Raw genomic sequence first — 13844 nt, 5'->3', positions numbered from 1 at the left:
GTGGGTCTCGTTCTGTGCAATCCCTTGTCACCATGTTTAAAAGGACTGCTCACCAGATGAGGCACGTCTTCAGTCTATATAGAGGGGTTTGTGCCACTGATCACTGAATTTCAATGTTGAGCAAAACATTCATTTATGGATTAAATGTCTTCTATCGGCACTTTTTTAATATATATGTTTGTAAAACAGTTTTAGACAAACTGGAAGATTTCTTGGTGTGAGATATACATTTAATAAAATATTTTTGAGAGTTTTCTAGTTGCTTTTTAATTCCTTTAAAATTATTTAAGCAGATTTTCATTTAAGCTGAGCAAGCAAAGATAACTGCAAGCCTGAAATTCTTGTAGAAAGCTATTTTTATTTATACATCATCATCAATATACACAGCACTGTACACATATAGTCCCTGCCTAGAGTTTGGCAGCCACACATAGTCCTCATCCCCAACCGAAGGAAAGTCAGATCAGACTACTGTTTTCACATCAAAAGTGCCTGCAGAGGAAAAGGGATTTCAAGGAAGACAAGAGATGTAGAGATGTTCTGTGACCAAGTCCCCTTTCTCTCCCTTATGTCTCTATAGATAGCCCCATAAACATATTTCCTGTATATACCACCATTACATTTAATTTCTTTACTCTTGAGTTTCTCAGTGTACAGCATCATAATACTTAACTATATGAGAATGATTCATGAAGCACAACTTGCATTTAGTAAACACAAGTGAGACCCACAACAAAATGTTGCAGTTTAAAGTATTCCTGAAGTTTTCAAGGATATTTCCTTTGTTTCTCCTTGCTAGTTTTTCAACGTACTGTCAAAGTTCTGTGACTACTGATCAGACACTGTTCTCATTTGTCTGTGTGGATTCATCAGGGATTTTCCTAAAGTTTGTGTTATTTCTGCAAACCCAAACCCCAGCTTGCTAGTTCTTCTCATCTTAGGCATGGCTGGTGCCATTTTGCTATGCAAGGACCCACAGTATGAAGCTGAGTTTGCTATTAGTATGTATATATAAGTGTGATTATCTGGTTACAATATTCTGTTAGTAGTAAAGGTTTATAAAAGTGTGAGTCCACTGCCCCTTTTTAACAAGGCCTTCAGGAAGCAACATTTGATGGGTACATACATGCCTATCCACTTCCTCTTAAATGTATGTTTGTACAACAAGCATGATAACCTCTCAGTTACTTGTCTGCATCCTAGAAAGACTCTTCCAGCGAAATCTTAGTGTATGACCAAAGCCACCACAGTATTATGGTCAAATCGGAGAAGTTATTCCATGCCATACAAGCCCACCTAGGGCACAGTTTGCTTCAAGTCACTTAAATGAAAATGATTGCAGTGCCTCATGCCATTACCCAACCTATATAATTTGCCCACTTTTATTATTTTGATAAAGCCTCAATCCACGGTTCAGCCTGGGTGACCAACCCAATCCTAAGTCAAGCTACAGATACGGCACGGTAGGAATCCCTCCTCCCTGGTCGTCCCAATCTTTCTTTGCTCCCAGATGCCACCACTGGTTCTTAGAAACGCTGCCTAATCTGAAAATGCTCACACTCCTTGTGTTTCATTGTGAGTCCATACTGAGGGGTTAAGTCCACTGTTTTCCCGCTGCACACACTCAGCTCCAGCTTCTGAACGATGGTCGTCAAGAAAAGGAAGACTTCGCCCTTGCCAACGTTCTCTCCAATGCACCTCCTCTTGCCCAGACCAAACGTCAGAACCTTTTCGCTCTCTGCTCGGTTTACTCCCGTCCCGTCAGCTGTGAGAAACCGTTCTGGGTTGAAGGCAGAAGGATCTCTCCAAAGCTTCCTGGAGAGGCAAAGAGCAGGTGTTTTAGACCAGCGGTTTCCAAACTTTTTGTGGGGGCCCACCCCACCCCCTTGGTTCCAGAAACACTTCCCCGGTGGCCCCTGCCCTACCCTCCAAAAAGCATTATTCAGAACAGTAGTTTGCACAAGCCACACAATAAAATTCAGAACAGTAACAATGAACTGCACATTTATTCAAAATACAATTAAAACTGTTCAGTTTCATTAATTCAACAAAAACGAACTTGATCCAGTGACGCCAGTTTTTCCAACTCTGTCATTTACACCTCCGGTGCCCCCATTTGCCTCTTGGTGCCCCCCAGGTAATTCCCCAAGGAACCACTGGGTTAGAGTTCCACTGCCCCATTTTGGGAACCACTGGTGTCGAAACTTTTTTCAAAGAGGGCCAGAATTGATGAAGTGAAGGGCCGTGAGAGCCAACCAAAGTTGTTGAGCTTTTTTTTTAGGGTTGAAGTTGTTGAGGTTTTTTTAGGAGTTTACCCCAAGAAATACACTGCCACAACGGCCAGTTTAAACTGACCAGTGGGTCAGATTAGGCTCCCGAAACAGACTTTGGACATCCCTGGGTTAGACTCTCATTTCATATCAGGTTAGGAGAAAACATTCATTTTGGTGTCTCCAATAGTAAATCCAGCTACTGGAAACTGGGAAAAGTTATAGCAGGGGAAAGGAAGCCTCTCTTTTTGGCCTATGGGCCATATTCCCTCGTGGACAGCCTTCTAGGGGCTTCATGCCACTGATGGCTGAGACAAAAGTGGGAAGAATAATTAATGTAACATTTATAAGTAAGCTAGTTTCTGCACACAATGACACGATCCAGCCAGGGAGAACTCGGATGGGGGGTGCAAAGGGACAGGCTGGGAGGGCTGAGGTTCGACACCATTGGGTTACAGCCTCAGCCTTTCCTTCCAGAGTCAAGTATCTTAGGGATGCAGGATTTTGCACTGAGAATCAAAACCGTTCATTTGGGGGCAAACTGAAATACGGTAGCTCTACTGCATGCATTACAAAGCAGGTTCCAGAGATGCTTACGGATCGTGGTTGACTTGCCACTGGTTGACGAAGACGCAGAGATCCTTCGGGATGTAGAAGCCATTCAGTGCTGTGTCCCTGGTTGTGCTACAAGGAGAGAAACCAGAACACAATTTATACATACACAAGAAGCTGTAGGTGTTTAGTTCTTATGTGATAAAGGTGGCATGGGCTGAATGTAAAAATGGCTGCAATCCTAAAGCATGTATCTCTCTGGAATAAAGTATAATTTAACAATTCAAAGTAAGATGATTTAGGAAAGCTGAGTTCAGACAAGCATGGAGGAAGTCAAGCAGTAAGTTAGGAGACAGGGCAGATTTACAGGTTGACACTATTGATGGATCATCTTTTCAGCTGCTAATGGTACAATCCTATACATGCCTGTCTGGAAATACCGTACATCCTATCAACTTCATTCCCAGTCCCAGGTAAGTGGGTACAGGATTGCAAGGATAAAATGGAGCAGGGAGTACTATGTACACCACCTTGATCTTCTTGGAGGAAAGATGGGAAATAGTAATAATAATAAAATATACCAGGCCAAAACTGTTCCCTTGCCAATCCTGCATTGTGCGAGCCTTACCAGTGAGGGATTGTGAAAGGCAGGAAGGAGGAATGCCTAAACATTTCCAGGATGAAAGCTTCTGTGTAGGGCAACGTGGAACGATCTGACAGCCTGGGCTTCCTTTCTCTGCCAATGGTTTGGTCTGCAGTTTCCGGAAAGAGGCAGAAAATAAGATGGATTCAAATTTAGCCTGGGGCAAACATAGTTTTGAAACGCTTGAATTAGGAGTGCCTGGGTTTACCTATTTCTTCTTGCATTTTCTTCTGGATTTCTGGAAACGTCACCAAATACATGAGGGACCAGGAGAGAGCAGTGGTGACTGTGTCAAAACCTAGACGGGGATCAAGTGGGGCAATATTCAGCATCAGGTGCAAAACTATTGAACATTAATGCAACACGTCTAGGAGCCCAATTCCAAGATTTCATTCTCTGTACTGAGGTATCAAAACCATGCAGACTCTGAATTAGTTGTTAAGATACAGAGACAGGAGAGCCAATGCGTTACTTCACAAAATGGATCGGAGATCTGAAGCTACAGTTTACTGTTCTTGTATTTGGTGAATTGGTGTGAACATCATATCAAATGATAATGACCAATGGTTGTAACTAGATAGGCTGATCCAGCAAATCTCCTCTTATGCTAAGCAGCGTGCACGATAACTTCAATGGGAGGTGGAGGAGGGAGGAGACAGTTGAAAGGTTCTCTCTAGATTAGCAGATTCTTACCAGCTCCAAAAAGATCGCTGACGATATTGACAATCTTCTGATCCGAAAGCAGGATGTTTGCATTTTCATCCAGTTTTTTATCTTCGCAGTGGTTGATCAGGGAGTCAGTAATGTCTCGGATGTTCTCCTGAAATACAAGTCCAGAGGATAACTCGTGCCAGTCCTCAAGTCTCTTACTGCAGAGCCAATCCCGGTCAGTTAGAAGACAGACATATAAAACTCCCTTATATCAGGTCAGGCTACCTGTCTATTGAGACTCACCTGGTATCTTCCCTACATACCTTCAGGCACTAGGCAAAAACAAGGCCTCTTCTCACAGGCCTTTAGCTAATTAAACAATCTGTGGTCTTTTAAACTATGGGGGATGTTGTTTTGATTGTTATTATGCTGTGTATTTTTGTGTTTTTTTACTGTAAAGTGCCCTGTGGTCCTTGGATGAAGGCTGGTATATAAATTTAATAAATAAACAAATAGCCCACTGTTGACTGTCAGCACTTTGGCAGATGTCTCTCCCATCACCTGCTTCCTGATCCTCTTGCTAGGTTTGCCAGGGAACGACCCTTCTGCAAGCAAAGCGTATGATCTACCATGAGCTGTTACAGAATAAGCTACAAGTACAAGAGCTCATTGTAGCTCTCCTGGCTGCAGGATGCTTCAAGGCATACCAATCTTCCTAAAGCTAAGCAGGTCGAGGTCTAGACACTGCCTGTATGGGAGACCATCTACAACCCTGTAGACACCACCCTGTTCCATAGCTGATACATGGGATGTAATTCAGATGTCAGAATATGGGCTAAATTTCATGTTGTGGTTTCTATTCTGCATGAGCCCATTTCCCAGGCATCATATAGCTTCCTTTGCAACTGTTAAGCCACACATTGACATGCAATCTGGTGTATCTACTGTGTGGAGATCTACGGCTCCGTCAACAAATACAGTCTTTTAAAGTCTGGGTGGGCAACATGGTACTTGTTCAGATGTTGTTGGACCATGGCAGGTGAAGGGCACCCTGTTGCCTATCCCTGCAGCAGGTTATGGGCAAGCAAGTCATTGCAATGCCCTGGTCGGTCTTCTACCATGTTGGTGACGGTCCAGGAATACATGCCAGAAATCAAGGATGAAACTTTCCAAACTGAATGGTTCACACACACAAACATACCTTGTCAAAGCTCATGTAATGGTCCTTAACTATCTTCAGCACAAATGCAGTGAAGCGCTGGTTGAGGTCCTTGAAGGCCTTCATGGCACGGCTGGGAAGATACTGGAGGACAGGGATGAAGTCTGCCGGGTTCCCGGAAGCAGCAGCCGCCCCAAACTCATTGTTCAGGTTCACCAGACTGAGCAGTTCCTGGTCTTCGTGGTCATAACGCTTCCCGAAGCACATGGCACAGATTACGTTGGCCACAGAGACCACCAGGTACCGGTAGGGGTCAAAGCTCTTTTTCTCATCCATCAGCTCCTGGAACTTCATGACAAGGTAGTCTGCCTCTTTGGAGACATGCTCCTCCAACAGACAAGTGGAGGAGGTTGGGTTGGCAGAAGCCGAGAAGGCCTTCAGGGCATTCTGGGCCAGCTTCCTGCGCGCTCGCCACATTTCCCCTGAATCCCTGCCGAAGGTCAAGCTCTGGCCATCCCCAATGTACTGGAAGCTGTAGAGGTCAGGGCGCCCCGAGAAGTCGTCTCCTTGCTTCACCAGGGCTTGCTTGATAGTTTCAAACCCACTCAGGACCAGCACTGGCCTTGTGCCGATATGGATCTGCATCACATCCCCGTATCTCTGGCTCATCCGAGTCAAGGCCAGGTGAGGGTTTTTCTGAAGCTCCAGAACGTTGCCAATCAGCGGGTATGGCCACGGCCCCGGGAGCTGCTTCAGCCCCTGAGGGATCTGCTGCCGGAAGGATTTGATGACAACCAGGAGCAGGCAGAAAAGTGCAATGGCCAGGAGGATTTCTGAAGGAGACATAATGCTTTGGCTACCCAACAACACTGCCTTCATCTTCCTAGATTTAAGTGTCCTAATACAAGCAGAGAGAAAGAGAAGAGCAGGAGAGAAACAGCATTGTGAGTAACTTCAGGGACCAAATAGCCAGTGGTTATAGCGCCATCTTAACACTGCAGAAGTTGAACTGCACTTGCTTTTTGACATCAGAAGTGTTTTCAGGACTGAAATTCCTCCAAACTCAACTTTCAAGCTGAATAACGGATGGCCATCTGTCATGGATGCTTCAGTTGTGATGCCTGCACTAGATGGCCCTCAGGGTACCTTCCGATGCTGCAATTCTCTGAGCACCTGGAGGGCCAGAGGATAATTCCTCTCCTGGGGCATCATTAGGACTGCAGCCTTGGGCTCTTTTGCAGGGTAGGGAACCTGCGTCCCTCCAGACATTGCTGAAAGATGGCTGCCGTCACCCTTGACCATTGGCCAAGCTGGCTGGGGCCAAAGCCAGCTGGAGTCCTAACAACTTCTCAAGGGCACCATATTCCCCACTGGTGTGAAACCAACCTCAGGAAGCTATGCAGGGTACCCTCACCCTGCCCCTCCTTAGACTGCCCACACCCATTGCCAGAGCCAAGCTCAAGCTAAACGTGCTCTGAGAGACAGCATGGTACAGTGGTTAGCGCTGGACTAGGACCTGAGAAATCAGGGTTCAAATCCTCACTTGGCCCTGAAGCTCACTGAACGTGACCTTGGGGATCAGTCACTGCTCCTCAGCCTAACCTACCTCGCAGGGGGGTTGTAGGGATTAAATGGGGGCGGGACATGTGTGCCATCCTGAGCTCCTTGGAGAAAAGGGTGGGCTAGAAACGCAATGAAATAAAGTAAACTCAGAGGAGGCACGCATGATCTGCTTCTGTTCTACATATATCTGATGGGAAGGTGGAGAAGCTCATTCTCGGCTGCCCCAGAGGACCTGAACTGACGGATCTAAATTACAAGGAAGGAGATTGAAGCTAAACCTTAGGAAGAACCTGCTGAAGGTAAGAGCTGTTGGACGTCAGAACAAACTGGAAGGTAGTGGACTCTCCTTCCCTGGAGGTTTCTAAAGGGAGGTCAGATGGCCATCTATCACGGCTTATTTAGCTGTGATTCCTGCATTGCAAGGGATTGGAGGAGATGACTTTTGGGGCCTCTTCCAACCCTACAGTTCTATGATTCTGTATTTAAAATGGGAACAGCCTGTGATGGCTTTTCTATATGTCTCTATATGTTTAATCTCTTTTTATTGCAGCACAAGAGTACTATAGGCCCTGATCCACATTTTTTATATCCCCACATCTCTCCTTGCCTTACGGTGGTGAGAAATAATCTTGTGCGTGTACAAGCAAGGTTATTTGTTTCAGCACTGACAAGTACTGTACTAGGAAACCATAAGGCACTGGGAGGAGGCACACACAGAATAACAAAATGTCCCAGGATTCAAAATGACCCAGGGAGGGGGAAGGAGGACTTCGGTGCTCACCTGAAGACTGGGTTGTGTCACCATCCAACACGTGCCCGTGACACACACAAAAAAAGAGCACAAAATTTCATAACTTCAACAGCCACATCTTCCCACCAGCAATTCATTTTGTGCTGGGGAAATGTAAATTACCCCAAGACCAGGCTTGCAGGCTGTAGCAAGGACAGAACATCCAGATCATGCATACGTGGAAAACCATTCACACATTCCCTGAAGAGAGGCACCATCTAAAAAAAAAATTTCTCTTAAAAATGATTACATAGCATGTGGTGGGTCTTTTTTAAAATAGGGGTGCAGCACGGACAGGCTCACACTGCAACCTACCCTTTCTCTGTATTTCTCAGCTGATCTGAAGCATCCACCAGGTTTGTTCTGAGTGGCATCTAGAAGGCATTCTGTGCATGCTCAGGGGCATTTTTTGTCAAACCACCTCTAAATCAATAAGGTCTTACACACGCACACAGCCAACGTTTGCAAGGCGTTAGACTACATGACCCTTTGAGATCCCTTCCAACTCTACAATGCTATGATTCTATGATTTCAGTTCCGCAGCAAAAAAAAAAAAAAAAGTGAGTGCAACATATAATCATTGCGGGTTAGGAATAACCAGCTCTCTCTTAAACAAAAAGATCTAATAGCAATTGTTTTGCCTCGAAAGATGACCCGGGGGAAATGTAAATTGGCCACAGGCGAATAAAGGTCCTTCCCATCAGCAGACAAGCGTGCATGCACACATTCAGACGTGCAAGGAAGATCTGACCCGTTTTCCAGGTCAAGCACTGGGACTGGAACAGGAGGAGAAGCCCCCTTGGAGTGCTCAGCTCACCGATCAGAAGTTTCAGCCTGTCTCCACCGCTCCGTCCAGACCAGCTTCGCCCGCGATGCCCACTTTGGCTCCGGATGGGATGCCTTCACTCGCCTCCTCCTCTCCGAACACGCTCCCCGAAGCACCGCTTTCGGCTCGCTTTATAAGCGCCTCCTCGGGCTCTGATTGGCCGGCAGCCCTCGGGTCACGTGGACGCAGCGAAAAACTTTGTTTTGCCCGGTTCCTCGCAACTCTTTGCGCGCTCGCGCCAGGGAAGCGGGTCGCTGCGCTCCGACACTCGCTGCGCAGGAGCTGCGCCCCGACGGTGGGGGCTTAAGTCCTGAGCCCCCTGGCCCCGGCTGCAGACAATGTGAATAAGCTAAAAGGAACCATTGGTGATTGATTTTATTGCTTTTCAACATATTGGGAACGCGGCAAAGAAATTCCCCCATTCGCCTCCCAGTTTATCAAATCCTGTCGTAGCCTTGTTCGCGCGCTCAGCGAATGCCGGTCGTCGGAATGTCCCTTAGAGCATCCCACGCGCTCAGTTTTATGATTTCATTATTAAATGTATATTTAAAAAAAAGACTGACAAAGTATTCCAGCCAAAGGAAGGAAGCAATTGAGGAGATATGGTCAAGTGGAAAGTAAGGAGACGAAAGGGATAAAGGGAAATATTAAAAGAAACTTGTGCAAAAGAGGCAATAAGGCAGGATTCCAAGATCTTTTTATACGCTTATTGTGGGGAAAGAAAGGAGCAGGGAGGGGGCGCTGCTGGCTGACTAGAAGATGCCCAACTAAGTTTTATTCCATGCCCCCCCTCCAAACGAGTCCCCCACACTCCCCAAACTGGACTCCCCATCTGAGGAGCAGCTCCGGTTTCTCCTGGATGGAGGCCAGAATGCAGAGTTCCAGCTGGAACGGGCCTTGCTGTATTTGTGTTTCCGAGCATACAGTGGGTAAAAAGCTCCCTTTTCATGCGGATTGGGCTGCTCTAGAATGCTGGAGACAGAGACCCCACTGCAGAAATAGTAATGGGTCTTTGACATCCTATGCAGTCCTTTTATCTGTGGACAAGACTTTTTATGTGCGTGATTGAGCTCCTGTCGCTGATATGAAGGCATGGGCAGAACTTCCATATTGTCTTAACAAAATAAAATAAATAAAATAAAAATAAAAATTTACTTCCAGTAGCACCTTAGAGACCAACTAAGTTAGTTATTGGTATGAGCTTTCACGAAGAAGTGTGCATGCACATGAAATCTCATACCAATTACTAACTTAGTTGGTCTCTAAAGTGCTACTGGAATGAATGTTTGTTTGTTTGTTTCGACTACAGCAGACCAACACGGCTACCTACCTGTATCCATATTGTCTTGTTTGTTTGTGGTGTCAAGAAAGTTCACGCATTCAGCTGCCCCTCCTCTAGTGGACAATGGTCTAGAGCTGATAAATCACTTGGATGTCCCAAGGATCCTTCAAGAGCTGCACTGGTGGCCACTTTGCTTCCAGGCAGAATTCAAAGCATAGGTGATTAGCCACTAAAGACCTACCTGTCTTAGGGCCCAGGACACCTCAGGGACTGCTTCTTCCCATATCATCTTCTCTACTCTTTAATCATCAGAAGGCCCTTCTCTGCATTCTTCTTCTTCTTCTTTGGCAATCACTTGTAGCCAAGTAAGATGGTCTTCCATGAAAACGGTCTTAACAGTGAGTCCGTAAGTGACTGTGGAGGCCAATTCTGGATCTACATGTCCTTCCATAGTGGGGACATAGGTTTCCAGGTGGAAGCTGATCATGGTGAGGGTGATCAAACGTGCCAAACGTGCCTTCCTCTTAACATGTTTTCCCCTTTCATCCTGAGTTCGAGTGTCTTCAAAGTCCACGACGCCTTTGGTAAAGGCTGTTCTCCAATTGGAGCACTCGCAGGCCAGTGTTTCCCAGTTGTCAGTGTTTATACTACATTTTTTTAGATTTGCCTTGAGACAGTCTTTAAACCTCTTTTGTTGACCACCAGCATTACGCTTTCCATTTTTATGTTCAGAATAGAGAAGTTGCTTTGGAAGACGATAATCAGGCATCCAAACAACATGACTAGTCCAATCAAGTTGATGTTGAAGAATCATTGCTTCGACACTGGTGATCTTTGCCTCTTCCAGTACACTGGCATTAGTTCGCCTCTCTTCCCAAGTGATGTGTAAATTTTTTCGGAGACACAATTGATGGAATCTTTCGAGGAGTTGGAGATGGTGTTTATAAGTGGTCCGTGTTTCACAAGCACACAGCAAGGTTGGTAGTACGAAGGTGGGGGCATGGCTGGGGGGGCATGGCTGAGTGGGACAAGAGACAGAGCCTTCTTGGTGACTACACCCAGGCTGTGGAACAGTTTGGCCTTCAAAACAGAGTTGGCCATTTCCAGGGCTGGCCCTGCCTTAGGCAAGCAGATGCTGGGAGCAGCAGTGGCAAGCCTGCCCTCCTCCCAAGTCATCTCACCACCCTGGTCACTTCCTACTGTTGGAGAGCAGAGCTATGCCTGCCACAACCCTGCAATGGGAACCTAAGCTGCGGGAACGGCAGTGTGGTACAGTGGTTAGAGCGTAGGGCTAAGACCTGGGAGAGACCTGGGTTCAAATCTCTGATGGCTTGCTGCCTGTGGCCTCGGACCAGCCACTGAGCCTAACTCAGGGGTCTTCAACTGGTGGGTTGGGACCCACTCGTGGACGGCGGCCCGATCCAAGACGGGACGCAGCAGGGCCACACCGCCATGCCAAAGCACAGGGAGATTTTGAGAAAGGGTCAAGTGGGTCCTGGGTCTGAAAAGGTTGCCGGGCACCTGGCCTCGCCTACTTCGCGGGGTTGTTGTTGCGAAGATGAAAGGGGGAGGAGAAGAACCGCGCCCCCCCCCCTTGAGCTCCTTGGAGAAGATCGCGGGCTGGCGGGGCGGCAGAGAGCCACGTGCGCGCTAAGCGAGCCCGCCGGCGGATCGGGGACGCGGCGGCGAGCGCGGAAGTGCCCCGGGAGCGCCCCCGGCCTCGCGTGAGAAGGCGGCGCGGCAGGCAGGCGCGCCTCGGCCTCGCTCCCTTTCCTTGGAAACAAACTCGGGAAGCGATCCGGGAAAGGGGCGGCTCCGACCCCTTCCGAGAAGGCGGCGGGCCCGGCTGGCGTGACAAGGGGCGCGCAAGTGGCACGGCAGGCAGATCGCGCGCGGAGATCAGCAACCCCAGGGAAGAAGAGGCAGAGGCGCCCGGAGCCAAGCGCCGAGGCGCAACTTTTTTTAGGGGGGAACCCCATAGTCCCCATAAATCCAGCCCCCGCCCATATAAGAATCACTCAGCATAGCGGCTTGAACGAAGGTGATAGCTCGATGAAATTCAAGAGAGTGGCAATTAATTGCACATTTATTCCAAGCCCAATTAAAACTATTCACGTGCATTAATTCAACCACAGTGATGAACTCGACCCAGGGTAATCAGCTGCGCAACGCCCGGCAGTCCTGTCCACCTCCAGCGCCCCCCGCCTCTTGCACAGCTGTCAACTTTTCCCTTTTCGTGCGAGGAATCCTATTCGGAATAAGGAAATGTCCCTTTCAAAAAGGGAAACGTTGACAGCTATCGCCTCTTGGCGCCCACCCTGGAGTAACCCTGTCCCAGCGGGTGCTACCTCCCACTTTGGGAACCCCTGGTTTGAAATAGTAAAAAAAATAGTTTCAAATCAGCAGTAAAGCGAATGGCCAGATTAAAAACGCCTGTCAACGCCCTACATGTCTGAATTGGCTTCCCTAAACACAAATGTTTCAGGCAGGTACCAAAAAGAGGACAGTAATGGCGCCTGCCTGCCTGCCTGGTGTCAAGTGGCAGGGAGTTCCAAAGAACCTCTCTGCTCATAGATTTTAATCCTGCCTTTACTAAGAACCGAAGGCATAAATTTCTGAAAGCATCACATTAGGTTCCCCTCCCACTTCCCAAAAGCAGCTTCCATCACTTAGGCGATTTTTGTCTTAATTTCAGGGTTGTGGGTTCAAGTCTCACCTTGGGTGAAAGATTTCTACATCGCAGGGGGTTTGACACTAGGAGTTCCTTCCAACTCTACAGTTTTATGGCTTTTTTATTATTTTAACCTCCTTTCAAATAATTGCCTTTTGTTTTACTAGTTCAAAATGTGGAACATTATTTTAAAAACCCACAACACCATGCCACCGTTTGCATACCTCTAGCAATAGAGAAAAATGGAAATAATAATATTGCCTTTTGGAGATTGTCCTTCCAAAATGAAAGAAAAAGAAGCGTGAGAAAAATAAAAGCATTTTTTGGGGAGTGGGTCACGAAATCAAACATTTTTTGAGTAATTCTGCCCATCTTAAAAGCACATGTCTTTCCAGGGGTGCCCTGAGTTCGGATGCATTTGCTGGCAGGGAAGACTACACAGGATTGCTGCCCTAAACCTGCTTACTTGTAGGTAAGCGCCAGTAAACTTAATGGAACTTGCTTCTGTGTGAGAGCACCTGTAATTGCTCGATATTAATCTCAACAGGGGTCAAACATATGTTGGAAATGTAAAGAAAAGGAAGGGACATTTTACCATATGTGGTGGGAATGCAGAGAAATAAAAAAATTCTGGGAAATGATATATAATGAGTTGAAGAAGATGTTCAAAATAACATTTATAAAAAAAAACCAGAGGCATTTTTGTTAGGGATTATAGGACAAGACCTGCCAAGGAAAAGAAAGAATTTATTTATGTATGCTACAACAGCAGCAAGAGTCTTGATTGCACAAGGATGGAAGAATGAGGAAACCCCGACAAAAGAACAGTGGCAAGAGAAATTGATGAACTATGCAGAACTGGCGAAACTGACATGCAAATTACGAGACAAGGACAACTGTAACTTCAAAGAAGAAGGGGAACCCTTCACAAATTATTTAAAAAGACAACAAAATGAATTGGACTCCTTGGCAGGTTTTGAATAAACATACACAAATTCACTGAGGGATAACATAGAAGGTAGATAATATAAGGATGTACAGTGGTACCTCGGGTTAAGTACTTAATTCGTTCCAGAGGTCCGTTCGTAACCTGAAACTGTTCTTAACCTGAAGCACCACTTTAGCTAATGGGGCCTCCTGCTGCTGCCGCGCCGCCGGGGCACAATTTCTGTTCTCATCCTGAAGCAAATTTCTTAACCTGAGGTACTATTTCTGGGTTAGCGGAGTCTGTAACCTGAAGCATATGTAACCTGAAGCGTATGTAACCCGAGGTACCACTGTATACAGTTTTATAATATGCAGAAGTTAACATTGGATGAGAAATCAGAGAGAGGGAGGGGGAAATGGGGGGGAATAATGAAGATGATTTGTTTTGATAATTTGCTATGTTGAAATTGTTAATATATATATTTTTAATGATATTAATCTCAACAGGAG

At 46.5% G+C, this 13844-nt stretch overlaps 1 protein-coding gene across 1 annotated transcript; it reads right to left on the bottom strand.

The window, feature by feature from the left end:
• Positions 1–338: 338 nt before the first annotated feature.
• Positions 339–8602, bottom strand: CYP1A1 (cytochrome P450 family 1 subfamily A member 1). The gene is made up of 7 exons (XM_083630536.1): positions 8446–8602; positions 5318–6173; positions 4159–4285; positions 3674–3763; positions 3451–3574; positions 2868–2954; positions 339–1815 (listed from the first exon to the last, which is right to left on the bottom strand). The coding sequence occupies exons 2-7, from the start codon at positions 6152–6154 to the stop codon at positions 1527–1529; spliced, it is 1554 nt and encodes a 517-aa protein (XP_083486662.1). The 5' UTR covers positions 6155–6173; positions 8446–8602; the 3' UTR covers positions 339–1526.
• Between the last annotated feature and the right edge of the window lie 5242 nt (positions 8603–13844).

This window comes from Podarcis filfolensis (genome assembly GCF_964270895.1).
Source record: "Podarcis filfolensis genome assembly, chromosome: 9".
Taxonomy (NCBI): Eukaryota; Metazoa; Chordata; class Lepidosauria; order Squamata; family Lacertidae; genus Podarcis; species Podarcis filfolensis.
The sequence above is the reverse complement of the archived record's forward strand: the minus strand, read 5'-3'. Positions and strand labels throughout refer to the sequence as shown.